General features: G+C 47.4%; 3 protein-coding genes across 5 annotated transcripts in view; all 3 read right to left on the reverse strand.

Annotated features, from left to right (window-relative positions):
• Window positions 1-7562, reverse strand: part of VCP (valosin containing protein) — a 13900-nt gene extending 6338 nt beyond the window's left edge. Inside the window, exons 1-6 of the mRNA XM_004677755.2 lie at window positions 7179-7562; window positions 4047-4158; window positions 3695-3867; window positions 2255-2397; window positions 1599-1729; window positions 988-1119 (exon numbers count right to left, since the gene is read on the reverse strand). Of these exons, the coding sequence (XP_004677812.1) occupies window positions 988-1119; window positions 1599-1729; window positions 2255-2397; window positions 3695-3867; window positions 4047-4158; window positions 7179-7195 (708 nt within the window). The 5' untranslated portion in view covers window positions 7196-7562. The remainder of the gene's footprint in view (window positions 1-987; window positions 1120-1598; window positions 1730-2254; window positions 2398-3694; window positions 3868-4046; window positions 4159-7178) is intronic.
• A 1101-nt stretch (window positions 7563-8663) lies between these two features.
• FANCG (Fanconi anemia, complementation group G) lies at window positions 8664-14759 on the reverse strand. The gene is made up of 15 exons (XM_004678039.2): window positions 14527-14759; window positions 14277-14386; window positions 13996-14089; window positions 13547-13678; window positions 13138-13340; window positions 12523-12658; window positions 12230-12360; window positions 11983-12129; window positions 11691-11842; window positions 11097-11163; window positions 10557-10846; window positions 10350-10396; window positions 10012-10167; window positions 9183-9306; window positions 8664-9031 (listed from the first exon to the last, which is right to left on the reverse strand). The coding sequence occupies exons 2-15, from the start codon at window positions 14370-14372 to the stop codon at window positions 8923-8925; spliced, it is 1884 nt and encodes a 627-aa protein (XP_004678096.1). The 5' UTR covers window positions 14373-14386; window positions 14527-14759; the 3' UTR covers window positions 8664-8922.
• A 3971-nt stretch (window positions 14760-18730) lies between these two features.
• On the reverse strand, window positions 18731-27706 carry PIGO (phosphatidylinositol glycan anchor biosynthesis, class O). Of its 3 annotated transcripts, XM_012721609.1 has the most exons (11): window positions 27501-27706; window positions 26351-26891; window positions 25596-25739; window positions 25284-25407; window positions 24832-24991; window positions 24430-24609; window positions 21853-23377; window positions 21114-21320; window positions 20692-20909; window positions 20126-20196; window positions 18731-19973 (listed from the first exon to the last, which is right to left on the reverse strand). In XM_012721609.1, exons 2-11 carry the CDS (start codon window positions 26859-26861, stop codon window positions 19844-19846), a joined length of 3270 nt encoding a protein of 1089 aa, XP_012577063.1. In that variant the 5' UTR covers window positions 26862-26891; window positions 27501-27706; the 3' UTR covers window positions 18731-19843. The 3 variants fall into 3 exon arrangements, 2 of the variants coding, with proteins under 2 accessions (XP_012577063.1, XP_004677813.1); XM_004677756.2 differs by having other exon boundaries at window positions 26351-27706; XR_001145174.1 differs by lacking the exons at window positions 18731-19973; window positions 20126-20196 and having other exon boundaries at window positions 20826-20909; window positions 21114-21297; window positions 26351-27706.
• Window positions 27707-27991: the final 285 nt, after the last annotated feature.

Genomic DNA, 27991 nt, shown 5'->3' on the forward strand with positions numbered 1-27991 from the left:
GTGTGTGTGTGTGTGTGTGTGTGTGTGTGTGTGTGTGTGTGTGTGTGTGTGTGTGTGTGACACACACATTGACACACATGTCACAGTAGACCTCTTCTGTCTTGCTTGCCTGCTGCTCCCCTCAGCAGCAGACTTCATCAGCCTGCCTGTTCTGCTTCCCATTCTGTCTCTGGTGACCCACTCACCTTCCCTGAACCTCTGGCCTGTACCCCAGTTCTGTATGCAAAAATAAATAAATCTTAAAAAATAAATAAATAAAAGAAACTCTAGTGCTACTAAGTGTAAAGCCCCTTAGCCTAGAAAAATGTAAAAGGAAGCAGGCAAAGGGCTTGACTTTGGACGAAGGACTAGTGTAGCCATTAAGGAGAGTGTCACCAGAGGCTCACTCACTTGATTCCAGTAATGCTTTTCCTCACCACCAATCACAAGTGACTGAAACTTGAAACTGACTTTTCTGTGTTCTCATCCATAGGCAGCACATGAAAAGTGCCCACATAGAAAATTATTTGCACAGTGTACACTAAGGAAAAGAATTATAATTTCAAACTCAGTGTGTCCCATGATATGAAAGCAGTTGGGAAGTTACATTCAGACCAGCAGTTCTCAAATATTTTGAACTCAGGACCTTTATACTCTGCAAATTTCTTATTTCTAAGAAGTCTTATTTCTACTGGGCAACAGTGTTCTAGACAAACTGACAAACTATGGTAGAATTCCTTCTTACGAGGTCTGTGAGAATGGTTTTAACATTTTCAAGGCTTGTAGTAATAAAAATTAAAAAAAGATATGTCACATGGAACTCAATTGGCCTGCTCTGTTCCAGACCATTAACAGCTTTCATGAATTCAGAGGCCTCTATAAACTCCAATTTACTGCCCTTCTAATCCAAGGTATAATGTAACATGCATGAAGACAGGTTCCAGTGTTAGACAATACCCAATATTAATCATCCCCCTAGACTGATCCCACAGAGCCCAGTATGCTCACCTTCACGCCAATTGCCTTAAATAGGGCAGGATGTCTTAAAGGCAGCTCCACCATCTCTTTTATCTGAGCTAGTTGTTTCCTACAGCCACCAATGTCATCATAGCCCACTTCATTCAGTGACTCTTCCTCATCCTGAATATGGAGACAAACAAAAAGGAGAAAGCAGAAATAAACACTACTACTAAAAAAAATTGAGTTTCTCCAAACCTCCTACCCAAGGTGAAGAACTCTGCTATATACTTCTTGACAGGGATCCTGCCTCAAAGGATAACTTTAAAAATCCCAGAGCAGATTTCTAGCAGTCTTTCTCTCTCTTCGCAGTACGTAGGATTCCCTAAGACCCAAAGCTACAAATTCTTCAGGTCTAGGGCAGAGGTTTGGATGCCATCATTGGCATTACTTCTTTAAAACGTGGGTTCAAACCAGGTTTCCAGAAGTTCTGGTATCTGTTACCTTTAAGAACCACCTGGTTCAGAAATAAGCTACAGGGAGGTTTCTCACTTTCAGAAAGAAACAGTTCCATAGAGCACCTACTCTTGATAGCTACACCACACGACTGTTCCACTGAATAATCACAAAATCAGGTACTGCAATCATGGAAAAGAACTCACCTCTCGCTTGATAGGCTCCCCTTCACAATGGATCACAGTGTCTGGAGCAACAATGCAGTAAGGGCTGGGATCTGTCTCCACTACTTTGAACTCTACAGCACGCATTCCACCCCGGACGAGGAAAATGTCTCCTATGAAAGCGATCAGGACAAGGGCAGTGAAGAAGTGTCAAACTACCAGACTGAGTGAGCATTATTCATTAGATCCCTGGATTTAGAATGCCAAGCTCACTAGACTTTTGCTCTACATCTCTTGCCCACCCTTCCCCTATGGTTTTATTAAGTACCAGACAAGAGAAAACTAACCCATGAAGTACCCCTCTGCCACTAAAAAAGGACAGTAAACAAAAAAAGGGATGGTTCAGAAGCCCATAAGGTTTTAACACTGCAGTACAGGGAACTCAAGCTTTCACAACCACCAATGGCAGAGTTGTGCCAAATGTTAAAATGCCCTTCAGAACACGACAAGGCCAAAAAGGCACACCCCCTTCCTTCAGAGAGGCAAGGTTGCTTACTCTCCTGGTGCAGGGAGTGGGAGTGGAAATGAGGGAGAGAGGAGAAAACACATGCATACAGTTATGAGAACAAAGCACAGAAGTGCCAAAGCTTACTCCGCCACACAATCATCCTAGCTCAGTTCCAAGAATTATCTCTCACCTTTCCGGATGGGTCGATAAGCTTCCAGAAAGTACGGCTTAAGATATACCTCGAAGAGATTGCCAGTGATGCCTTCCACCGTGTCATCGATGGGCAGCACATGGATACGTTTGCCGTACTTCACATCAGGGCACGGCTGGATGCTGAGGATGACAAGCAGACTCCAGGTTACCAACCACACTGCAGCACCAAACACTGGGTGTCCGAAAGGGCCTGGCACAGAGAGCTGATGGCAAGTGAAAGAGAAAAGGCAGGGATGGCTTTAGGTGAACAGAGGCAGATAGGTAGGGTGGAACTGAGGGCAAAGAACAGCCAAGCAGACTAAGACAGATTAATTCAGGGCAGGGTTGCTACAAGAGGCTGCTGAGACCTTAACTATCAGTCTGTAAGCCAAAAAACCAACATATTTGGAAACCCAACACCCAAAAATAACCCACTCTGGGAGGCGTTAGTCTTACAAGTGTCAGTGTCCGAAAAATAGGGGTGAAAAAATAACATCGGGGAGATGGTCACAGCACCTTGATAAAGTGGTTAAGAAAGCAACATAAGGGGCCCTCCCTGGTGGCGCAGCGGGTTAAAGCACTGCACTGAGAAGCTAAAGCCACTTCCGCATGAGTTCGATTCCCGCCTGCCCCGGAGGAGACCACATGGTGTGGCAGACCTCTCCTGACCCGCCCGCTGCTCCCCTCAGCAGTGTACTTCGTAGATCTGCCTGTTCTGCTCCCCACTCTGTCTCTGGTGAATCTTCTCACCCTCCGCATCTCTGGCCTGTACCCCAGTTCTATATGAATAAATAAATAAATCTTTAAAAAAAAAAAAACTATAAAAAAAAAAAAAAGAAAGAAAGCAACATAAAACCTAAAATCCATGAAAATAAATTAGAAGTCTGAGCTGTTCTTGACCAGGTAATGTGGTTGGATAGTAGTGACTACAGATAACTTCAAAATGGGAAGTCATTTTTCCTAAAGTTAACCCAAAATCACTCAGTCTGGAACTATCCTCGTCTTATTCAAGCTATACCTCTCTCTTTGATTAAACTAGATTCTTAAAAGACCTGTTAAAGAGTCCATCCTCTGTACCCACATTCCCTTTTCAAACCAGCCATTCCAACATAGAACATAGTTATTTGGCAGACACACACTCTCAAAAAGCAACTGAAACCAGGGTCTCAAGTATGATAAGTTCTATCTCTGGTGGAAAAACAGTAAAGGCATTAAGAAAGTCGTAGACATAAGACTTGTCCCAAGGGTCAGGAAAATTCATGGCCTGCAGTCCTAGGGAGGCAGAACCAAAACCTAAAGACTACTCTAAAAAAACTCTTACAATGCCTATGAGGCTTCTGATAATAGCAGGCAGCCAACAAGGCCTTCATGGGGATTGTGCTTGCCACACAAGCTCTCTGGCCTCCCATTTCTGAGGAGCCAAGAACCCTACACATACCTGATGACATCCCCTAGGCGTACGCGAAGGTTATTCCGAACAACTCTGTTCATTCGTATCTTCTCGTCAGAACATGTGTCATCAGAAAGCACAATGCACACGGCTTCCCGCCTCTTCTTTCCTTTCAGCAACACTGTGTCACCTCGGAACAACTGCAGCTCATCCATCTTGGGCTGAGGAAAGAAGGTTAAGACCTTTGGGACACTGGGATAGCAGCAATCCTGGAAGTTGGGATTCCCAGTAAACCCTACACTCTTATCTGTGGTCACTACAAGAAAAATGGGAAAGAGAAACCCAGGGGAAACCCTTAAGTAAAGTGCAATAAGGAAAGATTAGACTGGACCCGACATACCTGGGACAAGGACACAACACTGTTGTCCTCATTGATGGCTTCATCAACAATTAACCGATTGGGACGGTTCTTCTGTTTAAGAATGGCTGTTGATAAATCATCACCTTTTGAGCTAGTAAGAGAAAATGAAGTCAGTCCCAATGTTCCATACTCCTGCCTCAGGGGCCCCCACTAGTCTCTAACACTCACATTTAGAAAAGAAACAGTACATGGATGTAGGTGTCCCTAGACCAGAGAGATCAGATGAAGGAAATTCAACCAATGTAATGAAGAGTAATATTACATATTACAATTCCTATTCCATAGCTCTTGGTTTTTTGAGCCACTAGTATGCTAAATAACGGTAAGGTTTCAAGTGATCCTGCCCAAGTGTCAGGTGTCAAGAAGACAAAATAGAAGAGGAGGTTGAGTAGAAGAAAATTAAGACAACAGGATAATATAAAACTGAACAGTCATTAAGAGTAGGGTAAGGGTTCTGTAGTCAAACCTGCTAAGTCTGAATCTTAACTCTGTCACAGCTTAGTATAATCTTGGACAAGTTATTCCACCTCTCTGGACACTGATGTCCTCATCTGTAAAATGGAGCCTACAGTAGTACCTCTCTCAGAGGATTAATGCCTTAAATGAGATAACAAATGTAAAATGTTCACCATTACCCTACCTAACACCTGGTATTAGTGGTCACTATGATTATGTATTGCACCAAGTAAGCAAGACAACTTCCCTTAGAGCTCAAGGAAGTCCCAGTTCCTTTATGAAGCAGGATCATTATTAGCACCACCCTCAATATTGGCTAAACCTGCCAAATGGCAGCGTAGTCTATCTACCACAGAATGCCCATCATTTTTGAAAAGAATATTAATAGATCTGAAACATTTATAAAGAGGCTCAAACTCAAAAAGAGCTTCACAGTAATCCCAGGAAAGATATACAACTCTATGGAGATGGTACAAAAAGTTAAAACTAGAAAATGCTGACACATGGGGAAGTCCAAATCCTGTTACCCCAATAATCAAGGTTGCCTGAGTCTTCATTCAGTTAAAACTCTGACATTTCTATCATTTATTAGAACTAATATCATTCACCCGATACTAATTTCTTAACTAGCTCGTCTCCAGCCTTCACTAACTAGACTCAGTGGGCTCTCCCTGTGAAGGATACCTACCTCCTGTTATAAAGGCTCCAGAAAGTATGGGCATTAGCCAAAATAGGGAGGCCAGACAAAGAAAGAAGAAGACCTACAAAGAGGTCTTTTTCATGAATTATTACTTCATTGAACAAATTCATGAGTATCCGTTACATACCAGGAACTGTTCTAGGACCTGGGAAATACGTCAGAAACCAAACAAAACAGTATTCCTATTGGAAACATTTTCACAACTTGCAATAAAAAGATGCTCTAGAATACTAGCTAAGGGTTTATGGGTTTTTTACCTGATCCTGACACACTGAATCCCACACTCCACCCAAGTTGCTAATCCTTTTACACTGGTTTTTATCTTTAATCACTGCCTTCAAACTAGTTTCCAAAAGTGGGCTTTCCTCAGTTCAACTTGCTTCTTCCAACCCAAAAGTGAAACGCAAATGCTTACCAGGCACACTCTTCCAGTGCCTAGCAATACCCTAGAGGGCAAGCACAGTCAATGTGACAGCTGAGGACAACATAAACCCATTAATTCTCTCGTACCCATCTTCCAGCTTTATCAGTGGAACTGGGGCTGGAGAGAAATAAAATGACTCTGGTCCTTAAACACCTTTGGTCCCACATCTGTCTACTGAAATCTTTTAAAGAGAATTCAGCCTGACTGTGAGCCAATGGCACTCCTGGAGGTTCTTTGGGGACATCCCCCATTGTCTCCTGCATGAGTCAGGTTCTTTCCAGAACCCCAGTGGGTCACAAGGGACTTGGAGGGAGTTTAGGTAAGAGTCATCAAGATGACGACCTAGAGAATAGAAATATGATGCCAGGTCTCAAAAATATTGTCTTTTTATTTTTAGTCTGGAAAACAAAAGGCCGGATAACCTAAGGTAATGTTTTTAAATATCAGCGAGCCTTTTAAAAAGGAGACTAAGAAATACCTAAACTGGTTTCAGAAACTTGAAACACACCTCAAAAAACAAAAAACAAAACTAAACTCTTCGGTGTCAGGAAAGTAATTTGCATAGAACAGTTTCTATAAGATGGCTGTGTCTTTTTTTATCTAAATCTCTACATTTTAAATTCAGTGAGTATAGAGTTGCCAGATTTTATCTGACGCTTTCCTGAGAGGTGGCTCAACATAGCAACTTAGGGGATCTAGTGCGTGATTGTAGTTATGGGGAATTCCAACCTTCACCGTGAAGGCCCACAAAATACGAACTGAGATTTTTACTTTAGCGAGAACGTTAACACGGAAGCAAAAGTTAAAAGTTCCTTTCTTCCAAGCCCCACTCTACCACAGCAAGGAAAACGAACTAAAAAGCTTTCTCAGTTTAAAAAACAGACGTAAAGTTGGAAGAAGGCCAGAAGCGAAAGGCTGGGCCGGCCTTCTCCCGACCAGTCTCACACCCCTCGGGTGCCTGAGGCAGTCAGCCGTCGGCCAGGCCCACTGGGCTCCAAAAGGCTGAGGTTCCCGAAGTCCGCCCAGCTGTCCCCTGCTCTGGCCTCAAGGCTAAGGCCTTCACGTGGCCCAAAGTCCACGCCCACCGGACTCAGCTGCGGCGTCGGGTCCGTGGGGCCTGCTATCCTTGGGGGCCAAAAACCTTTTGTGAGTGGTAGGCCGGGCGGCAGGTGGGAATCCCAAGGCCCCGGGGCTCCGGCCCGCAGTGTGGGCCCGAAGACCTCACTAGGCCGGGACGGCCGTTCCGAGGGAACCAATCAGGCCGGCCCGGGCCTGCATGACACAGCACGATCTGGCCCAGGCCCCGACCCGGGCCCAACGCAAGCCCCGCCTAGGGGGCGCGCGGGTGCGCAGACGGGCCCGACAGGGCCCGCGGCCCCTCATTCGCCCTCTTGCTTGCCTCCTTTCTCGCCCTCCAGTCTCCTCCTCTAAGACGCGCCCACGGCCTGGCCGGACCGGGCCTACCCCGCACGAACATGTCCCCGGTGCGCGCACTCGTGGCGGGCTGGCGGGCGCGCGCGCACACACTCACTCTGCTCCGGAGGCCATGGCGCGCGCCTCTCCCGGCCGGCGGCTGTGGCGGCCCGCGGGTAACGGCTACGAGGGGTGGCAGGCGACCGACTAGGCCGGGGCTCGGCTGTCGGGGCAGGGGGCGAGCGGCGGCAACAAACCCGCGGGCGGCCTCCCTCTCGCTTCTTCCCAGCGGCACCGGGGCGGTGGGCGGGCGGGCGGCGCTGGCTCCCGATCCGCGAGGGGGCAGCGGCAGCGACGACTCAAACGACGGCTGCAAACGCTTGGCTGAGACTGAGCCGAGAAGAGCCGAATCATCGGAAGGAGAGGTACTCTCGCTTTGGCCAATCAGCGCCTGCCCTGGGGACTCCCGCCCGCCTCTCCGCGCCTCTCCCCAGCAACCCGCCGGCCAGAGCCAATCAGGAAATTCGCTTGCAGACTGGCTCCCGCCTCAGAGATGCAACACGCCTAGTAACGCCACGTCAATTGGCCACAACGCTACGCTTCCTCGACGGATTGGGACTCTCGACCAATCAATGAAAGGAGTGGGGCCAGATCGACTAGCAAGAGAAGAGCCTTTAATCCCTTGGAGGCGGTCCCTCCCACTTGGCTCCAGTTCATTGGTTCCTAATCTTATCCTGTTGGAAGGGCCTGGCACAATGGATTGAACTCTTGTGTTGATCTAGTGCTGTTGTAATAACTTACACACTCATCTTTTTTCAAAACCTGAAAACCCCTCTCCGTACTCCTTCAAAACACCAGCCATCCCTATTCTGGGCTCCTTGACTAGCACTCAGGTCTTAATTCACTCCTGCCCAACTGTCCATGCATCTTCTGGTAACCCTAATCCCACAGGCTTTAGTTTATCAGGGGGTACTTAGGTCCTCTTTCATCCGGCTATAGTATTATTCCAACCTTCATTATGAAGCCCTCCTGCCCATGGCTGGAGAAGGGAGGACACTCACATCCAAAGAGGGGTCAAAAGACAACCACAGGCAAGACTGCACATTCAGTAGAGCCTGACTTGCAGAGCTTAGGCTAAGAGAGCCAGCTACACTCTTTTTAATAATTGACTTAGTGACAGGTTGGTTGAATTCATCCTTTACCCCTACCCACACAGACACATGAGACAGTCAACCTCATATTTCTAGACTTTGAGATTAGGGCAAGTATCTGAGAGTCTTAGTCACTCTAAGACTTCTTATCCTTCCCCTCTCAAAATCAAGTACCTACCCTTGTGCTGAGAGACCTGCCCAGAATACCTTCCAGACCCAACCCCACTCATTCTGCCATCTTGCACAGAATTCTAGCCTCTGGGGTTTGATTTAAGACAATGGGAAGGAGGAAAGCAACTGTTTCCTGAGAAGGATTCCTATAGTCCTTTCTTCTACCTGGACCTCAAGATCATAAGGTAGATGATTTTGGGAAATGGCATCTTAGGTAACCACCACTCAAGTGAATCAGGAATCTTTTCCCACTCAAGAATATGTAGTAAGCAGACAAGAGATAAATATAAGATTTTACTCAATACAACAAATGAGGAAAGAGAAAAAAGGGCACCATGAAAATGATGTCTCATTGATAGTAAGGGCTTCCACTGGAACCCGAATGGCAATAACTAGGCCAAATTTCGTAGGACTATAACCAACCTCTCCAGTGCCAGACATATCGGAATGGTCAGCTAAGTTACGTCCCCAAGAATGGTAAACAAGAAAGCACACAGAGAGATGGCCCACTGGGGCCTCAGACTCTTCGAAACATGACAGCTATAGGTCACAAGGCTCCAGCACAGATGTCCGAAGCTCTTCAAGAAGGGTTTCACGGTCAGGGGGATGGATCCAGCTCAAACAGATTTCTAAGTACAGGGGGAAAGACCTGGAGAACAAAAAAGGGTGATGTCTGAGTGAAGAACAGGTAGAAGTGTAGGCAGCCATTTCCTCCTTTTCATCACTACCACCCCCATCAGGTCAAGAACTCCAGGATGGTAAACGTCCATCAGTTCTAAGCCAGCAGGCCTCAGCCTTACCATGCAGCGTTCTCCTGTGGCAATTTAGTTTGGGCCTCCAGCTTCCCCCAGAGGGCAGTGGCCTCATTTTTCCGATTCAGCCTTCTCAGAGTCTGAAGCAGGTGAAGGGAGGCATCCTGATTACCTGTAGCCCCATCCCAGAGTACAGAACTTTAGAATTTCACATGGCTTTAAGCATCATTTTACAAAAATGGAAACTGGCCCTCCCTGGTGAAACAATGGCTTAGGATGCAGCACTGCAAGCTAGCTGCAGCCACTCTGGTGTGAGTTCAATCCCCAGCCCCGGAGGTGATCCACATAGCGTGGCAGACCTCTCCTGTCTTGCCCGCTGCTCAGTGTGCCTGTTCTGCTCCCTGCTCTGTCTCTGGTGAATTCTCTCACCGCCCCTGCACCTCTGGCTGGTACCCCAGTCTGTATGCATAAATAAATATATATTAAAAAAAAAAAAGGAAACTGAGGCTTAGTCTGGTTCACACACAGAACCAAGAGACCATTCCCAACCCTGGGATCCTACCTCAGGGACCCACTGTCTACCCAGGACAAAGGGGCTTACCTGGCTCTGTTCCAAAGAAACATTCCCAGCAAAAACACAGTCTTTGCATTTAAGGACATTGGGAAAGTTAAGGAACTCCTGAGAGGTCTTCATACACACATATCTATGTCTTGCATGTATCTACACACCTTGGCAAATTGCTAAGTATATATGATAATATAATCCCAAGCACTCCTCTTAACTGGAAATGTCACTCTTGTTTATTCCCAGGTACGTCTCCCACAGCCTCTGTCTTGGGGCTTCTATGCATAGCTGATGTCATGCAAGTACACATACCTGGACACATCTGCACACTGAGGAGGAAGTCCTGGAGGGCTTTGGTATCCTGGCCACTGGCTACCCATCCTAGTCCACGACTTATCAGAGCAGCTACACGAAGGTGCTGTAGTATCACATCAGATGTACAACCCTGCTCACAGTTGGAATCTGCACCTAGAAACCAGTCAAGAAGTGTGTTTCCAGCCATAGTCCACAAAATCCCCAAGTCCCCCTCTATCTCTTTTTGTATTCGGAGTTGATTTTTTTATTCTCCTGTGGGCTGGGATACATGGAATGAAAACGGACATTTACTATCACCTCTTCCAGGAAGGAGGAAAATTGAGAATATAGATTACCTTGTCCTTTTTCCTTAGGTGTGGCCCGGAAGAGCAGCTCAAGGCACCTGAAGTAGGACATGGAATGGGGTGAAGAAGAATCAATCTCAGTATCTCTGGGGTGAGTAGGTAAGAATGGAGGTCACCAACTCAAATCTCAATCAGAAAAGCATCCCTCCACACTTCCCCCAGAGCCCTACCTGGCTTCCTGATAAAATCACTATTCACCTGCTAAATTCACTAACTGCTTCTTTTTTGGCTCCCACTTGCACCCAAGCTTGGCCTTGAAGCAGGTAGGTGGCGGAGACCCAGAGTGGGCAGTGCGATGACTCCTTGGTTCCTTTTTTGGCATCTTCCCACAGCCAGGGCATCTTGGGTAACAGAGACGATGTGCGGCTAAGCAGCTCTTCACATACAGTCAAAGCATCAAGGGCTCGGCCTGCTTGGATCAGCGCAGCAGCTGCCTCCAAGAATATCTCAGGCATACTGGGCCCTGGGAGACCTGGAGATGGGGTGAACTGGGGTGAAAAGAGGATATAGTGTTTTGAAAAGGCATGAACCACCATCCCCATTTAGTCATGGCTCTGATACCACAGAGAGACTACCCACTGCTTGTTGCCCTCATCCCTTCTCTGGGAAGCATCCCTTGCCTGGTCTCCCACATTGGACAGCCTAAACAGCAGCAGAAAAAACCCTAGAAACCCCGTCTACTCCAGATGGGACTCCACTCTCCCATCCCATTACAGAGAACCTTGAAGATATACCCACCTTTGGCTCCGAGTCATCCAGCAACAGGGCCAGGAGATCCAAGTAATGCTCTGCAGCGTCCTCTGCCCTGAGGAGTCATGGCCCATGAGCCCGAGCTCAGGCCCTAGGAAAGCCCACCACAGGCTCTTAAGTAACAGAAATGCTCAACAACCCTATGGAAGGGAGGATCAAACCCTGGCTCAGCATGGATCTACCCTACTTTAAGAATGAACTGGGAAGGAAACTCAGTTTTTTTTTTTTGTTTTTTTTTAAGATATATTTATTTATGCCTCCAAGAACTGGGGTACAGGCCAGAGGTATAGGGGTGAGACGATTCACCAGAGACAGAATGGGAAACAGAACAGGCAGATGGAGTGAAATACACTGCTGAGGGGAGCAGCTGATATGACAGGAGAGGGTTGCTGCACCATGTGGGTTACCTCCCTGGCTGGGGTTTGAATTTGTGCTGCAGTGGCTACAGATAGCTCAGTTTAGGTTCAGGTTCTATTCCACCAACTCATCTATCCCTGAGACTTGCCAGAACAGAAGCTAAGGCACACCCCAGAAGAGATATCAGAAGTGCGAGGAGCTCAGGTGAGGAAGGTGGAACTTTACCTTCCTGTTTGTAGGCATCGACTTGCTAGTAGGTACTTGGCCTGGCTCTGTGTGCCACAGTGAAGGGGTGAGGTTGGCTCAGGTTGTGGGAGTAGCAACTCTACCTCAATGAGAGGCTGGGGGGCTTCAGAGCTATACGTAAGACTTAATGCCTAAAAAGCACAAAAAAGAAGGAAGTATATTTATAATCTTTGGGAACCATCCCTCCATCTACTTAGTCTTTGACTAAGTCATTCCAACACAAGCACCTCAGTAATCTACCACCCTGTCTTCACCTGACAGAGCTCCTTACCTCAACTAGCAGCTCCAGACTCTCCAGCTCTGCTGCTATGTTTCCCAGTTGATGATAGAGCCTGGAGGCCTCCAGAAGTGGGGGACCCCAGGTTGATCCTCCTTTCAGGGCTGCAACCAAGTACAGCTGAGCTCTCTGTGGATATCCCTAGAGGGATGAGAGTAATCAAGCCTCAGCCATTCTCACAAATCAGAAAGCTGTTCCTAACACCCATGATTTCCCCAGCCCACCGTAGGCCTGTCTTTACCATCTTTCGGAGACAGGTAGCCAAGGCTGTGTACACCTGGACCAACACAGACCGTGGACATAGACCTGAGGCTGCTTCATGCAGGCTGCTCAGTGCCTTGGGCAGGCTCCCAGTGATTAGCTCCTGAAGGCCTGAGGGCAATCAGTATGTGAGTTTAGAGAAGGGCAGCGGACATGATGAGGAATAGTGGAAGCTTCTTGGCATTGAATGGGGCATAATAGGGAGGGCATGTGCTCAGAGGACCTCTTAAGACAGAGAAGGGAAGGAAAGGACGAGTAAGATTGTGAGGAAACCTTGGCGGAAGGCAAATGCTGTCAGAAGGACATCCCGCAAGCCCCTGGCATCCTGCAGGGTCAGTGGGGCATCTGACTCCTCAGCTGGGGGACTCCACATTTTTAGAAGCAGGAGCAGATCCTCTGAGGCCTCACTCTGGGAAGGAAAGGATGATCAGAGGCTGTAATCACTCCTTCTCTTGTCTTAATCTATCCTGGTTGAATCTTGAGCTCAAGGATCCTCCTGATTCTTTATTCTAACAGATAGCTGTAGGGCAAGGAGAAAGGGAGGAAGGAGGCAGTGGTAATCTACTGTAGTATGGCCCTTTACTGAGGATAAATCCAGGTAGGACACAGGGCCGGCACCGTGTTTGAGTTACTGATGAGAAGACAGGGCTAGCAGGTTACTTCAGCAAGGTCATGAGAGTCTAACCCTGGACAACATCATGAGACTATTTCAAAAATCATTTATAAAAGAATCCCCTAAATGAAGAACCACCCACAGCAAGATAACCTGAGTCCCTAAGTCTTCTGACCACCAACCCAGTAGCCTTCCAGCACATGATGCTGTTACTGCAGCTAGAAGAGGCGGGAGTAGGGAATAGACCATTGGATCCAGGTCACATCCAACTTTACCTGACTGCCATTCAGGGTCTGCAGCAACAAGATCATGTCCTCAAGACGGTTATTGATCAGCCAGAGTACAGCCTGCAGCGCAGCCAGGTGATGCAGGACAGGGAGCAGCTCAGGCAAAAGGGAAGAAGCATGGAGCACAGAGTCCCACAGCCTCTTGACCCCATATTCCGGCCCGAGTCCTGGCTGTTCCTGGATCTCCAGCACTGTAAAACATACGCACATTCAGCCGAGGTGGTACCTCATTTCTAGCTTTCCTCTTCAAGAGCCCAAAGATTATAAAGGCTCCCCTCTGAGGAGCACAGGGAGGATCTCTCCATGGAGGTGGCCGATTATGCTGCTCCTCCCATTTGCAAAAAGTTAAACCATACTGATTTGGGCAGGGGCAAGGAGGGCAATCTCTGGTCCTCACCTCTCTCTAGGCTCTGCTGGATATCCTGTGCCAGGTCCTCAACAAATCCCTGGGCCAAGCTTGCCCTCAGTGTAATGAAGTTGCAGGTAACAATCAATTCCAAAGGAAGAACAGGAAGAGTCACAGGGAGCCCTGGAACAACAAATGCAGCCCTTGCAAAATGTTCCCCCATGAAAGAGCCCCCCAATTAAATGCCAAAGTAATGATCACCACAACCAAGAGTCTCAATAAAGAGAAAATCCTTTGGACATTAACCATCCTGAAACTTACTTCAAAAATATGCTGCCTGTGAGTGTGTTTGTGTGTAGGAAGAGATTCCAGTCCAGTATTCCCCGCGTCTTAAAAAAAAACGCCCCCTGCCCCTTCAGTAAACACCGCAGAGATGTAAAAGAACTAATTTGGGGCTGTGAAGGAGGGACACTGACTGTCTAGGGGAGGACCCTACTTACCTTGCATACTATGGAGGAGTCCCCTGAATCCTTCCAGTGCATCTTGAGCCAAATGCTGTCGCCTCAGAGGCAAGACGGAGGAGGTTTGAGCCACCTGCTAATGTGAGATAGTGGTGTCCCTTTCTTCTGCCCTTGCAACAATGCCAAGAGATGTCATTCTCCAGTAATTTTCGGTCCGAAGGGGAGGGGGAGGGGCAGGCATCAAGCTCAGCTAGGGGTAAATCCATTGTGAAACCTCTCAGATATATTGGGACAACGCCAGAGTCCCAGCAACTAGTTACCTTGATCTGTTTAACTAACTGGTCGTTCTTCTCCTTCCACACGTCCAGGCAGTTAGCGTGTGGTGGTGAAGCGCTCAGGGGAATCTGGTAGAACATGGTGACTCGGACACCTAGATAGGGTTTCTGAAGGATAAGTCTGATCCCGCGGTGCGGGGCGCAGTCCCAGCACTTCCCTTCCCCACCCCACCCCCGCGACGGTCCCTTCGCTCGCGTCGGCGTCCCAGCCCGCCCTATCCCGGAAAAAACGTACTGGGCTCTTCTACCCGGGCTTCCACTCGGGCCTCATCCGGTGGGCAGGGCCCGCGAAACGCTCAGCTGCAGTTGGTCGTCTTTAAGCGTGTCTCCGCGGGAAACTGAGCCCGGATGCGGCCGGTGAGAGTGGATGAAGTGGGCCTAAGCCCAGCAGAGTGGGTGGTACGACTGTCTCCCTGCGGGAAGGGGGTGTGCCCGCTTGGGGAAGACGTGAGGCTCGCCGTCCCACAGCTCGACCCACGCGGGAGAATAGTCTGGAGCAATCGAGCTCCGAGGGGAAGGTCGCGACTCAGCCAACTTCCAGGTCTTTCATCCTGCGCAGAGCTGGCCCGCGCGATGCATCCTGGGAGTCGTAGTTCAGCAGCGTGAACTCGAAAGCGCCGCTTCCAGACAGAAATCGTGTCCAAAAGGAACGGAGTGAAGACCAAGGCCCTAGTGAGCGTTCTAGTACCTACACGCTCAGCAGTCCGCTCAACCGCGTGTAGTACGACTGTTGGCAGTGCAGCCCCGTGCTAGTGCATTTCGTGCTACTCAGATACAGTGAAAGGTAAGGTGGGCTTTATTAAAATATAAAAACTCCCGTGGGGATTACAATTGAGATGAAAAAAAAAATGTGAAAAATGATGTAAAAATAAACTTTTTAATAAAAAAAAAATTAAAAAAAAAAGGTATAATGTTTGTGCATATTAAAGTCATCTCATGTTTTCAGGAATTATGAAAAGATGATTTCTAGATAAATTTGAAATATGTTAAATGGTAAAGAAACATTTAATCAGATAATGATATAATGGAGAGATGTTAAACTTGGTGGCAAAGAATTTTAATATAAATTATGTATGTTTTTAGTTAATAAAGCCTTATATTTTCTTAGCTTAAAAAAAATATATATATAAAAACTATTGTGCAACAAAGACATTATTAATAAAATTCAAGAAAGTCACAAATGGAAGAAGTTATTTGTACATCACATGCCTCCTAATGGACTTGTATGCACAATGTGTAATTCTCAACACTCGGTAAGATTTTTTTTTTAAAGATTTATTTATTCATACAGAACTGAGGTACAGGCCAGAGATGCGGAGGGTGAGAGGATTCACCAGAGACAAGAGTGGGGAGCAGAACAGGCAGATCTTCAAAGCACACTGCTGAGGGGAGCAGTGGGCGGGTCAGGAGAGGTGTGCTGTGCCATGTGGATCTCCTCGGGGCAGGCGGGGATTGAACTCACATGGAAGTGGCTTAGTGCTGTGCCACCAGAGAGTGCCCCCACTCGCTAAGATTTTTATAAAAACACTTTAAAATAAGGTGAAAGTCGACAATAATTAAAAAGTTTTTTAAAAAGATAACGAATGGCTAAGAAAACATAAAAAGAGGATCAGCATCTTTAGCATGGGGGTAATGCAAATGAAAACCAAGAGATACCACTATGCACATACACATACACATAGAATTACTGCAATAAAAACATGCAAATAATGTCAAATGTTGGTAAGGCTGTGTATAAAAAGGAACCCTTATACTTTGGTGGTCTGAGCATAATAAGTAATTTAAAAGTTTGCCAGTTTCTTTTAAAGTTACTCATAAATTTAACATAAGATCCAGTAATTCAAGGCCTCCCTGTTGGCATAAAGGGTTAAGTCACAGCACTATGAAGCCATCTGCAGCCACTGCAGCACGAGTTGATTCCTGGACAGGGAGGTGACCCACATGGTGTGGCAGACCTGGTCTGACCTGCCAGCTGCTCCCCTCAGCAGTATATTTCAGTCACTCTGCCTGTTCTGCACACCAGAGTCTCTGGGGATTCCTCTCACCACCTCCCACTTCTGGCCTGTACCCCAGTTCTTGTATGCATAAATAATCCTTTAACAAGAACTTCCAGTAATTCTATTCCAAGAAACCTCCCAAAGACAAATGAAGTATTTGCACAGCAAGACTTTTATGTGAATATTAGTTTTAAAATATTTATAGTAGCTAAAAATGTTAAATACAGATATCCATAATGATCATAGACATAATGAAAAATGATCAGTAATAGAAAAGAGCAAAAAGAGATACATATACCAACAAGTCTTAAAATTTTTTATTCTAAGTCAAAGAAGTCAGACCAAACGATGACAAATTGCATGATGACATGATTTCATTTATGAAATTTCAGAAAAGGACAAATTTAAATAGAAAACAGATCAGTCTCCTGGGGTAGGTTTGGGAGTAGCTGTAAACACAGTACTGAGTACTTGAAGGAAATGGTGAAAATTTCTTTAAACTACATTGTGGCACCAGTCAATGGTTTCTTACATATGCCACCAAGAACACAAGCAACAAAGGAAAAAATTAAGATGAACTAGACTTCCTCAAAGTTTAAAATTTTGTGTTTCAAAGGACATTATGACAAAAGTGAAAAAGTCCAGCAAATGAATTAAATATTTGTAAATAGATATCTGACAAGGATTTGTATTTAAAAATATAAACTATATATAAACAATGCTTATAACTCAATTAAAAAAATTAAAAATCAGGACAGTTCTTCAATAGTCATAAGAAGAGATGTCCAACCAACATCATTAGTCATGAAGGACATAGAAACCAAAAGCACGAGATACCACTTCATACCCACTAGGATGATTAGAATTAAAGAGAAACGTTGGCATGGATATGTAGAAAGTGGTACCCTCATATACTGCTGGTGGCAATATAAAATGGTGTAGCACCTTTGGAAACTGGCGGTTTCTCAGAAAGGTAAACATAGAGTTATCATATAATGTAGCAATACTACAATATACCATTAGATATATATCCAAGAAAAATGAAAACATATCCAAATAAAAACTTGTATGTGAATGTTGAAAGCATTATTCACAATAACCAAAAAGCATGTATAGCCCAAATGTCCATCAATTGATGAATGGATAAACAAAATGTGACCTATTCATACATTGGAAAATTATTTGATTGTAAAAAATGAAGTGCTACCAGTACATGCCACAACATGGATGAAGCTTGGAAACATCAGGCTGAGTGAAAGAAGCCAGTCAGAAAAGGTCGTTTTTTGTATGCTCCCATTTATATGAAATGTCTAGAACAGACAAATCCATAGAGACACAAAACAGACTGTGGTTGTCAGAGGACGGGGACAAATGGGGTCAGGGTGTTTCTTTTTAGGGTGATGGAAATGTTCTGGAATTAGCTAATGGTGGTGACTGCACAATACTGAACGGCCTAAATAAAGGCCAGTGAACTGTACACTTTAAAATGGTCAACTTAAGTTGGACGAATTTTACCCACCCCACCAAAAAAAGAGGTACTCATACATGCTACTACATGGATGAACCTCAAAAACATTATGCTGATTGAAAGAAGCCAATCACAAAAGCCTGTATTTCTAGCATTGGCAAATACACAGTATTCCTCCCTTACCCATAGGGAGATGTTCCAAGACCCCTACTGGATGCTTGAAGTCATGGATAGGACAGAATTTCATATATACTGCTTTTCCCTTCAATGTATTTCCTAGATATACCTACAATGAAGTTTAATTTATAGATTAGGCATAATAATAAAGTGGAATAACTCTAACACTATACACTTAAAAAGTGATGTGAATATGGTCTCTCTCAAAATATTGTATTGTACTTAATATTTTTGGACCTTGACTAACAGAAACCATGGAAAGCGAGAGTAGATTAAGGTGGGGTGGGGTGGGAAATAGGGACCACCACAGTCAAAAAGTAGAAGAGTAGTTGCCTCAGATTAGGGATAGAGGTTGGGAGGGTTAGATGGTTTGAGTATCAAGTCTCATTTGATATTGATGAAAATGTTCCAAGACTGATGGTGGTAATGGCTTATAACTCAGTGAATATACTAAATATCATGAAAATGTGTACATTAAGTGGGTGAAACTTATGGTAAACTGTATCTTAATAAAGCTCTTTAAAATGGGCTTTTGGGTACCTCCATGGTAGCACAAGAGGTTAAAATACAGCATTATGAAGCTGTCCACAGCCACTGCAGCATGAATTCAATACTGGCCAGAGAGCTGACCCACATGGCATGGCAGACCTGTCCTGTCCAGCCCGCTGCTCCCCTCAGCAGTGTATTTCAGCCTGTTCTGCTCCCCACTCTGACTCTGGTGAATCCTCTCAGCCTCCTGCACCTTTGGCCTCTACCTGTTCTTGTATGCATAAATAAATAAATCTTTTTTTTTTTTTTTTTAAAGGCTCTCTGATGTCAAGTAAAATGGATAGAAATAATAGTGTAAACCAATGTACTATTGTTCTCTAAAAAAAATCTTGTGGATAGGAGAAAAAGGAAATAGTGTCAGCTCAACAAACTATCCTTGGGCTTTAGGAAAGGGCTCCCTCCACCCAAAAAAAGGAGCAGAAGACTTAACTGAGAAACAAGGTCAGGGGACTGGATCTGAAGTCTGATGGGAGCTAAGGATGGTCATTTTTATCCGTACAAGGTCACTGATCACTAAATGATGCTTAGTAGTTGTAGCCATCAATTTGAGGGGAAAGAGCTTCTCTCACTCCTTTGATGGACATTTCCACGAGGATTTCTTTGCCAGCACACCACGACACAGCAGTTGTGAGGTAGATGGAGGTCAAAGGACACATATATGAGGAATATTAGATTCATACAGTTTTGGCTCAGGTCAGGAATAATCAGAACAGGTGAAATGCTGTATAAAATGGGCAAGTAGTTCTGACTGAATGCAGCATAGGTTGTTAAATTAGGAGGCCTCCAAAAAAGTGAAGACCATAGTGAGGAGGAAACACAGTACTTCTGGGCCTCAGGCAATCTGTGCTACACAACACCTGGATGTGTCTTTTTGGCTATCTGTCATCTGTCAAAGCTTAGGAACTGAATACCTTGCATGACAAAGGAAAATGACAGGATGGAAACAGGAGTGATATGGGAAAAGCAGGGCAAGTGAGTTCAGACAACCCAAACATTTTCCAAAGGTTCTCAGGTACAGTCAGGTCTATGGTGGGAGGGGAGACTGATCCTCCCTCTGGCCCCTTATAAGGACAGTGGGGGTTTACCCACATCTCAGACACACATATTTACATTATTATTTTATTCCACTTTGGAGGCCATCCCCCAGCCCATCAGATGGATCCAAAGTGGGACTTAGGGATCAGACCCCACTATAATTTTGAATTATAAATAATGAAGTCCCAGATGCCAGTAGCTCTTGGCTGCATGGTGGTGAGAAGTATAGATGAGCCTCTCTTGCAGATGATCCAGCACCCATAGCGGCCAGGCTAGACTGTTCTCTAGTTCGCCCCATAGCCAGGAACCAGCATCTGCAACCTAGGCTACCTCTGTTGCAACAGAACTAGCTGCCTGAACCAGGAGCTCACAGCACCATCCACTCGCATCACCAAAGAGATGCCCAGGAAAAGTCCCACGCTGCTCACAATGAAGCCCACAGCCTCAAAAATGAACCTGTAAAGACAGGTGGAGGATCTCAAGGGGCATGAGAGTAGATCTACAGTCGTCTTCCTGCAGACATCAAACAGTATCCACCCTGGATGTTCAATCTTTGCTCCAGGCTTCACCCTCCCCACCACCTCTATTTCTTAAGGAAATCCACTCACTTGGGAGCAAACACCTTCCAGACCATGAGATGCCTGCGGAGGATGGAGGCTGCCAAGGCACAGGCCAGAATCTAAGGGAGGAAAAGGGGTTTGAATTACTTGGGAAGGGGAGGAGGAAGTGGGTCAGAAAAAATTGCTATATTCGCCTGTGAAGAAGGGGAGGAGCAGGAAAGCAGTGTGTCAGTGGAATAAACCCTTAGGTTTCCTAAGTCCTAATAGTCAGGCTCTGCGTCCCAGGGTAGAGGGAGATGTCAATCACAACCTCTGCCTCTGAAGGAAAGGTGGAGGATCCACCACCACCGTTCGGGAGAGAATCCTGGCGATCACTTCCGCTTTTCCAGTGTTTCCATTAATAAGGCACCCCTCAAATGCAATCAGATCTAGCTCGCTTATGCAGAGAAAACGATTCAAAACTACGATTAAGGGGGCTCAGGTTCAAGTCTCAATTACTGCCATTCACTGTATCTTAGTCAAGGCTTCCTCTCAGAGTTTTGGCCAAGTATGAGAGAAAGTGGCATCCATACGAGAAAAGGTCACTAACTCCATGATTTCTTCCCTGTACCCACCTGAATACCAAGGACGAAGAGGTACTTGAGGCCCAGCTGTAGCAATGCTGCATTAAAGTGGTGAGGTGCATCACGGAGCCGCATCTCCATCAGTGGCTCCTCCTCCTCCTCCTCAGGCCTGGCTTTGGCCTCAGCTTCACTCCCTGGGGGCTGCCTTCTCTTCCGAGTTCCTTGACTCTCACATAGAAAGGGCCAGAGCAGGAGCAATGGACAACCTACTGCCTCGGAGGAGGGCAGGGCTAGAATCAATACAGGATCCAGGGGCCAGGCATGACTCCCTCCACCCATGTTGGCTCAGGCTCCAATAAGTACAGGCCAAAGGGTGCCAAAGAGCCAGCAAAATCACATCTCCCCATTCAAATCCAGGGGCACTGTTTCTTTCCATAAAGCCAGAGGAAGCAGTCTAAGCAAGGAAGAGTTACCTGCGAAGAGGAGATGGGAGGCAAAGGTGTTGGCTCCCACCAGCAAAGCAGGCAGCCAGGTGGATGAGTCATGACCCTCTGGGAATCCCACGAAGGCTGCGTGCCAGTGGATGGCCGGAAAAACGGGCTGGTGGCCCGTGCAGTAGAAAGTCTGTGTGGCCATAAGGGCCCAAGCAGAAACTGCCTGCCATGGCACAGTAAAAGGACCTGAGGGAAGAGACATGCCTTACAGCCACATTCCATTCACTAATTCAAAGCCCAGTGCCCTGCGATCACCTATTCCTAGTTTTAGTGCTGATTCTTACATATAGCTACTCACCTATCGCCCCAACCACCGTACCACCCACACTCCTTTATTCAAATTCCCTGTGGCACAAGGCCCCATTATGCTAATGGAGCTCACTGTGGTCAATCTCTTTCTGTCTCTCATAAACGCAGTTTGCTACGATGTCATACACTCATAATTTTCCATTTTCATCATTGGAATACCAGAAAATGCACTCAGGAGGATGCAGCATTTCCACAAGAAACAAGAAAAGAAGTCCTTGTCTCCCAGGAGAGAATCCTGCTGACCCTGAGATCAGTTAGCTTGGCTATAGCAGGTAAAAGAGGAAACCAGGATGACCTTCCCAACTATGTGGGGCCTGAGCCTCTGAGGAGCAACACCTCCCTGAAAACAAGAGGGGCTGACCTACATCACTACCGCCTTGGATCGATCAGGGCTGAGGTATGTATTTACCAGGGGTGGTGATGGGTATCCCAGCAGCGAGCAGATGCAGGAGAAGGAAGCTCTGCAGAAACAGAAGCAGGAACACAAGGCTAATGCGCTCTGCATGCAACAGCAGAAGTGGGAAGGCCAAGAGCGTGAGGGCCGTGACCATAGCAGCTGAGTAGACACTCCCCAACTGATAGGCAGCCACAGTCAGGAGGCCTTGAGATTTGTTCTTCTCTAGCCGGCCCCGGAACTCCTCTTGCATGTGTCGGTATATTTGAGGAACCACATAATCCAGGTCAGCCTGAGAAGTGGGAGGGCCTGAGAAGGGAGTGAGGATGGTCCTGGTCCTTGGGGCCCCAGCCACAGCCTTGACCAGTACCGTCACGGGCCTCCAGAGCAGCAGCATGAGCCCGGAAGCGGCCAATACTGCCACAGCCCTAGGCAGCATCACCGATGCCCCAGCAACCAGGGCCTGGAGACGTGGGGGTGCTTCATCTGCTCCCGATGCCAGTGCCCAGTACGCAGCAGTGCTCAATACCATCAGGGGCATCCCCCACCGCACAAAGAGCACGGAGGGCTCAGGACTCTTGAGATTACCATAGCGGTGAAGCCACTGGCGCAGTGCAGCTAACAGGGCCACAAGTGCTGCCACACAAGCTCCATACCACAAATTCTTAGCTCGACCACCCACCATAGATGCCAGGGGACTCAGCCAAGGAGAGGAGCGGCAGGCAGGGGTCTCTTCTGGGCAGCGATGAAATAGCCCAGCTAGCCTTATACATAAAAGCAACCCAACCCCAAGCCCCAGAGCATGACCGCCACTGTGCCTAGCGGGGCCTGCTGGGGCAGAAAAGCCAAGGCGGGGTATTGTGAGTAGCTTCGCTGGCAGCAATTTGCCCTCCCAGTGAAGCTGGGCAACCAGGAGCATGATGAGTGAGCCCAAAAGAAAGGGAGTAGCCCTGGCCTCAGCTACAACAAAGCTATCAGAAAAGAGAGCAGCAAAGCGAATAAGTAGGAGTGATAGGACGGGCCCAGGGATGGGAAGCTGAGCAGTAAGAGGCCACCTGGACCCCCAACCAGGCCAGGTTTTCCATAGGAAAGGCAGAAGTGAACCCACAGCAGCCAGGGCCCCTAGCACTACTGGATCTAGCTTCAGGCCAGTAGTTAGTAGGAGTCCAGCACACACAAGAGTCCCAGCCAGTCCCCAGGCCACAGGTATTAGGAGAGGCTGGAAGCAGAAGCTCTGGGATGTTGCCCATTGTGATACCAGCAGACAGAGAATACAGGCAGCAGCCAAGAGAGCAGCACCCCCTGCCATGCGGACCAGAGAGAAACGAGCCCAAGACTCAAGGCACATGGCCCGAACACCCCGCAGGAACTGCTGCAGCTCAGTAATCACAATCTGGAAGGCTGCCTCTGCCCTCTGACGGCTCTGCACAAGCCTCTGGTAGTCAGCAGAGGCCTTGGAGAAGAGGTTCTGCAGCCGATGAAGCTCCTTAACTTGGAGGTCCTGAGCCACAGTTGAGTAGGTATGAAGAAATCGGGACACCTGGCAGAAAGGTGAGAGGCAGAGGTTAGAAATATAAAATGGGACAGAAGGAAGGGCATAGGGGTAAGTCTCAGCGCTATCACTTCTATGGCCTTAGTTTGACCCCTGACTAGGGAGTAACCCCCATATGGCAGAGCAGACCTCTCTTGTCTGCTCACTGTTCCCCTCAGCAGTGTATTTCAGTAGATGCTACCAGTTGTGTTCCCTACTCTGTCTCTAGTGAATCTGCTCACACACCCCTATCCCTACCTCTGGCCTATACCAGAGGTATAGTTCTTCTATGCATAAATAAATAAATAAATAAATAAGTCTTAAAAATTTTTTTAAAGTGGAACAGAAGCAAAAATAGGTTTTACCAAAGGGGCTATATGGAAATCAGAGGACCAAGTTCTATCCAGCACTTGGTGGAAAAGGACATGCTAAGGACAATATTAAAGCTGCAAGGTCTCCCCCTGGTGGTGCAATGAGTTAAAGCACAGCACTATGAAGATCTAAAGCCACTGCAGCCCAAGTTCCATCCCCCACCAGGGAGCTGACCCACATGGCGTGGCAGACCTCTTCTGACCCTCCCAATGCTACCCTCAGCGTACTTTGTTAATTTGCCTGTTCTGCTCCCCACTCTGTCTCTGGTGAATCCTCACCCACCACACCTCTGGCCTGTACACCAGTTCTGTAAGCATAAATTAATAAATCTTTAAAAAAAAACAAACTGAAAAAAAGGGTCTCCCTGGTGGCTCACAGGGTTAAGTCTCAGTACTATAAAGCTATCTGCAGCCACTGCATCATGAGTACCATCCCTGGCCAGGGAGCTAACTCACATGGTACAGCAGACCTCTCCTGTCTCACCTGTTGTTCCCCTTGGCAATGTCTTTCCGTTAGTCCACCTGTTCTGTCCCCCACTCTGTCTCTGGTGAATCCTCTCATCTCAACCCCTGCACCTTTGGCCTGTACGCCAGTTTTTGCATGCGTAAGTAAACCTTAAAAAAAAATTAACACTGAACACTGGGCTCTCCCATGACCATCTGTCACCTGGAAGTCCCGCCATTACCTACCTGCTGGGCATTGAGATGAAGAGCTGAGGCTTGGGCAAGAGCAGAGGAATGAAGCTGGGAGTCTTCAACTTTTGAGAACAGTTCAGTTATCACCTCCCCAATGTTCCCAAATGGGATGGGCAGGCCCAGCAGCAGGGCCAGCGTTGGCACAAGGTTGATTTGAGGAACTACCTCTGGCTCCTACAGGATAAGGACAAGGTCAGTAGTTTTCACAGGGTTGAGGTCAGTGTTTGAGACAGAAAACATGAAGGGCCTAAGTAGGAAATGAGATCGGGTGATGTCCAAGATCATGAATTTGGAGGTTTATTGGGAAACCCCTAATAAAGATGTTTCCACAAGGACATTGTGATCATGCTGCAGGTTGAAAACTGGGAAGCCTGACAAAACACACTGAGGCCTCACCTCTGGTGGGCTGCTGGGGAAGAGGGCTGTGGGACTGTATAGAAAAAGTGCAGCTGAGATCTCCAGTTCACTGTCCCCTCCGTGGTCCCCATTCATTGTCATTCCATGGTCCCCAATCACCACCAGCAGTGTGTCGTTCTTCAGACGTTTCACAAGTCCCCTGGGAGACAAGAATCTGTGTCAGGACGCGGGGATGAAAAGAGGGTTTTCTCAGGGGCTCATCGCATTCATCGCTAGTGATAACTTCCATTGGTAGGACCTAGACACCTCTTTGGTTGGTCATGACCCACTTTCTAAAGCCATAGTCTGTGTTACTCAAGGTAGACAAGACCCCTAACTTCATAAAAAGGCCCAGAAAAGACAGAATTCAGTCAGAAAAAATAAAAGATGGGACCAAATATCCTGAGATTTTCACACACAAACCCACTCCCCCAGCCAATACCCACACTCACTGGATCACCTGGTCCATTTGGCTAAGTTTCTTGGCCATTTCAGGGTGGTGAGGGCCATGTTTGTGGCCACAGTGATCCACACCCAGGAAGTGAGCAATCAGCACGTCCCATTCACCACTGTCCACTGTGAAGGGGAGAACACTGAGCACAGGGGGCAAAAGCCCACTCTTCAACCCCAGCCAGGCTTTGACACGCCTATCCAGGTTCACAAGTCAAGTTCATTACACCCACACGAAGCTCAGAATATGTGGCCTGAGGCACCCATCCCCAGCTCCCAGTCTTAGTCAGGCCTGCCTCAGGCCCTGTGCTCACTGGTTGGGTAGAGGTGTTCCAAGATGCCATTGTCCACTGTGTGTAGGTCTCTGACATTGAAGGACGGATAGAAGAAAGCTTGGGAGAAAGCGCCAGGAAATAAATCTTTCCAGGTATCATCTCCCATGAAAACTACACGCCTTCCTGCAGAGACATAAGAGAGTAGTTATAACCTGAGCAGGAGTCAGGGCTCAAGAAAAGATGAGGCTCTTCAAAAACCATCAGAAATCCCAACCACACACTCTAAGGCACAGCAATTCCAACTAGCAACTCTTTTTATCTTTCAAGGTCTAATATTTTCTTCTAGTAAGCTTTCTCTGATAGTCACATTCCACCGAGACTGTTCACTCTTTATTCCTAAAACAAGTTGTGTTAACTCTCAGTCCCTGGCTATCACTGCTGCTGTTTCCCTGGGCATTATATTGTCTTTTCCAAGTCAGTGAGTGGATAGAGTCAAGTCTGGGTCTCTCTGCTCTCTCCTCCACACTACAGAGTCGCAGACCATACATAATTTCCCTTTCAGCTCTCTCCTGCAGCTTTGCTAGGTGTGCCCTCAAGAATAAAATCAACACACAGACTAGAAACTCCAGAAAAAACAAAGCCCTGACTTGTACTCCCAGCATTCCGGGTCCTGGTCTCTTTCTTCTCCCCATGCCCCACAACAGTCAAATGTGCAGCTGGGTACCCAAAGTTCTGGCTTTTAAAGAACTTCTAAAGAAGAAATCTGCCGAGCCTCCCAGTTAGTCCAGACTAACCTGCACTGGTGAGCTGCTTGATCAGATTGTCTTCCACTATGGCATAGCTGGCAAAGTTACTGCCAGCATCGACAAAGGTAGGCAGCGAACCAGTGGTGAGAGCCTTAAGGCGCTGCATGGTGGTGGTAGGAGGGTCAGCTTTAGACTGGTAGAGCCTGGCATGATGGGGCTGAATCTCCAGGATCCTCTGCAAGGTGCCCAGTTTTCCCAGGAAGGGCAGAGAGACAGGAGGCGCCCCAGGCACCTCTGACTGCTGAGGCTGGGCGAAGTCAAATCGAAGAGCATCTATCAATACTAACACAACTCTGGAGAAACGGGAAGCCATCCAGCAGGCCCCCGGCTCCCCCTGGCTTCTCCATGGCAAAAACCGGGGGCCTGGCAGTTCTTGGCAACTGCTATGATTGGTGAGCTCCAAACGGGTGAGCAGAAAGCCACTGGTGAAGAGGGCAATGCCAGCGTAGAAGAGGAAGCTGACCCAGAGCAGGAACAGTAGCACTGAGATCTTCTGCATCCTGGTGGTGGCAGGAGCGGGAATTCATCACTGCAGGGCAAAGAACCAGTGGGTATTTTGGGATCTCATTACAAAGCCCACTTAGAAGCACTTCCTCTTGGAAGTCTTCCTGAAGATAAACAGTCCTATAGCCAAACCAATGTAATTACTCCTCTCCACCAGTTATATACCAGTGTTTCAGAAGTTGAGGTCTGCAGACTATGCGCATCAACTTGGACCGGCAATTTAAGATGCCTATTTCCAGGCCCCGCCCCAGAAGTCCGGAATCAGGATCTTTGGGAGTGGAACACAGGTATTTGCACATGTATTCCTGGAGATCCTGAGGCTGAAAAACAGTCCACGAGGAAAATTTATTCCAAGTGGTGTCTCCGCCTTTCTCCACGCCAGTCGCAACAAGCCCGTGGTGGCCAAAGTTCACAACCTCACGACTGAGGATGCCGCCTGGCGGGGACCGAAGGGACGACGGGGAGGAGTCACGCTCCGCTTCCGGACGGCCAGGACGCCTGGAGGCCAGAGGCGCCACCTCCCCCGCCCAGCAGGGCAGGAGCACCGGGTCTCAAGCCGGCTGGGCCTCACCAGGACGCAGGCGTCCGGACGACTCTGCCTTCTCCGGCGCTACTCGGCCTCCAACATACGCACCTGATCCCGGTACTTGACACCCCAGGGTGCGAGCTTAAGTGGGAGGTGCTGCTCCTTACTTACGGGAGAAGGGGTGCTGGGAGACCCCGGCTCACCTTGAGCAGCGCCCGGAAGTGCAGCGGCTGTGCCGGCTGCCAGACACCACAAAGGTGCGACCATGGGACAGAGCGGCCCACGGGCGCCCCATCGCCATCTGCCGGCGCCTCCGAGGAACTTCTACAAGAAGCTCAGGGCTTTGCAGAGGGTGGGTGGTTTGATGACCGATCATAATAATTAGGGATGAGAAGTGGAGGCAAGGGACTGCACTAACGAGTTCTGGAAACCACTGTCCATTCTTGATTAAGACTAAGGATTCATGACTTCTGGAATTAAATTAGTCTGAATCCCTGTTGTGCCACTCACCGTAATTAGTATTTGCGTATCTAAAACAGAGATAACTTACTTCCCTCTCTTTGCCTAGCTGATTCCAAAACTCATATTGAATCTATTGA

Source organism: Condylura cristata, unplaced genomic scaffold (assembly GCF_000260355.1).
Source record: "Condylura cristata isolate star-nosed mole 26May11 unplaced genomic scaffold, ConCri1.0 scaffold00006, whole genome shotgun sequence".
In the NCBI taxonomy this organism is placed as follows: domain Eukaryota; kingdom Metazoa; phylum Chordata; class Mammalia; order Eulipotyphla; family Talpidae; genus Condylura; species Condylura cristata.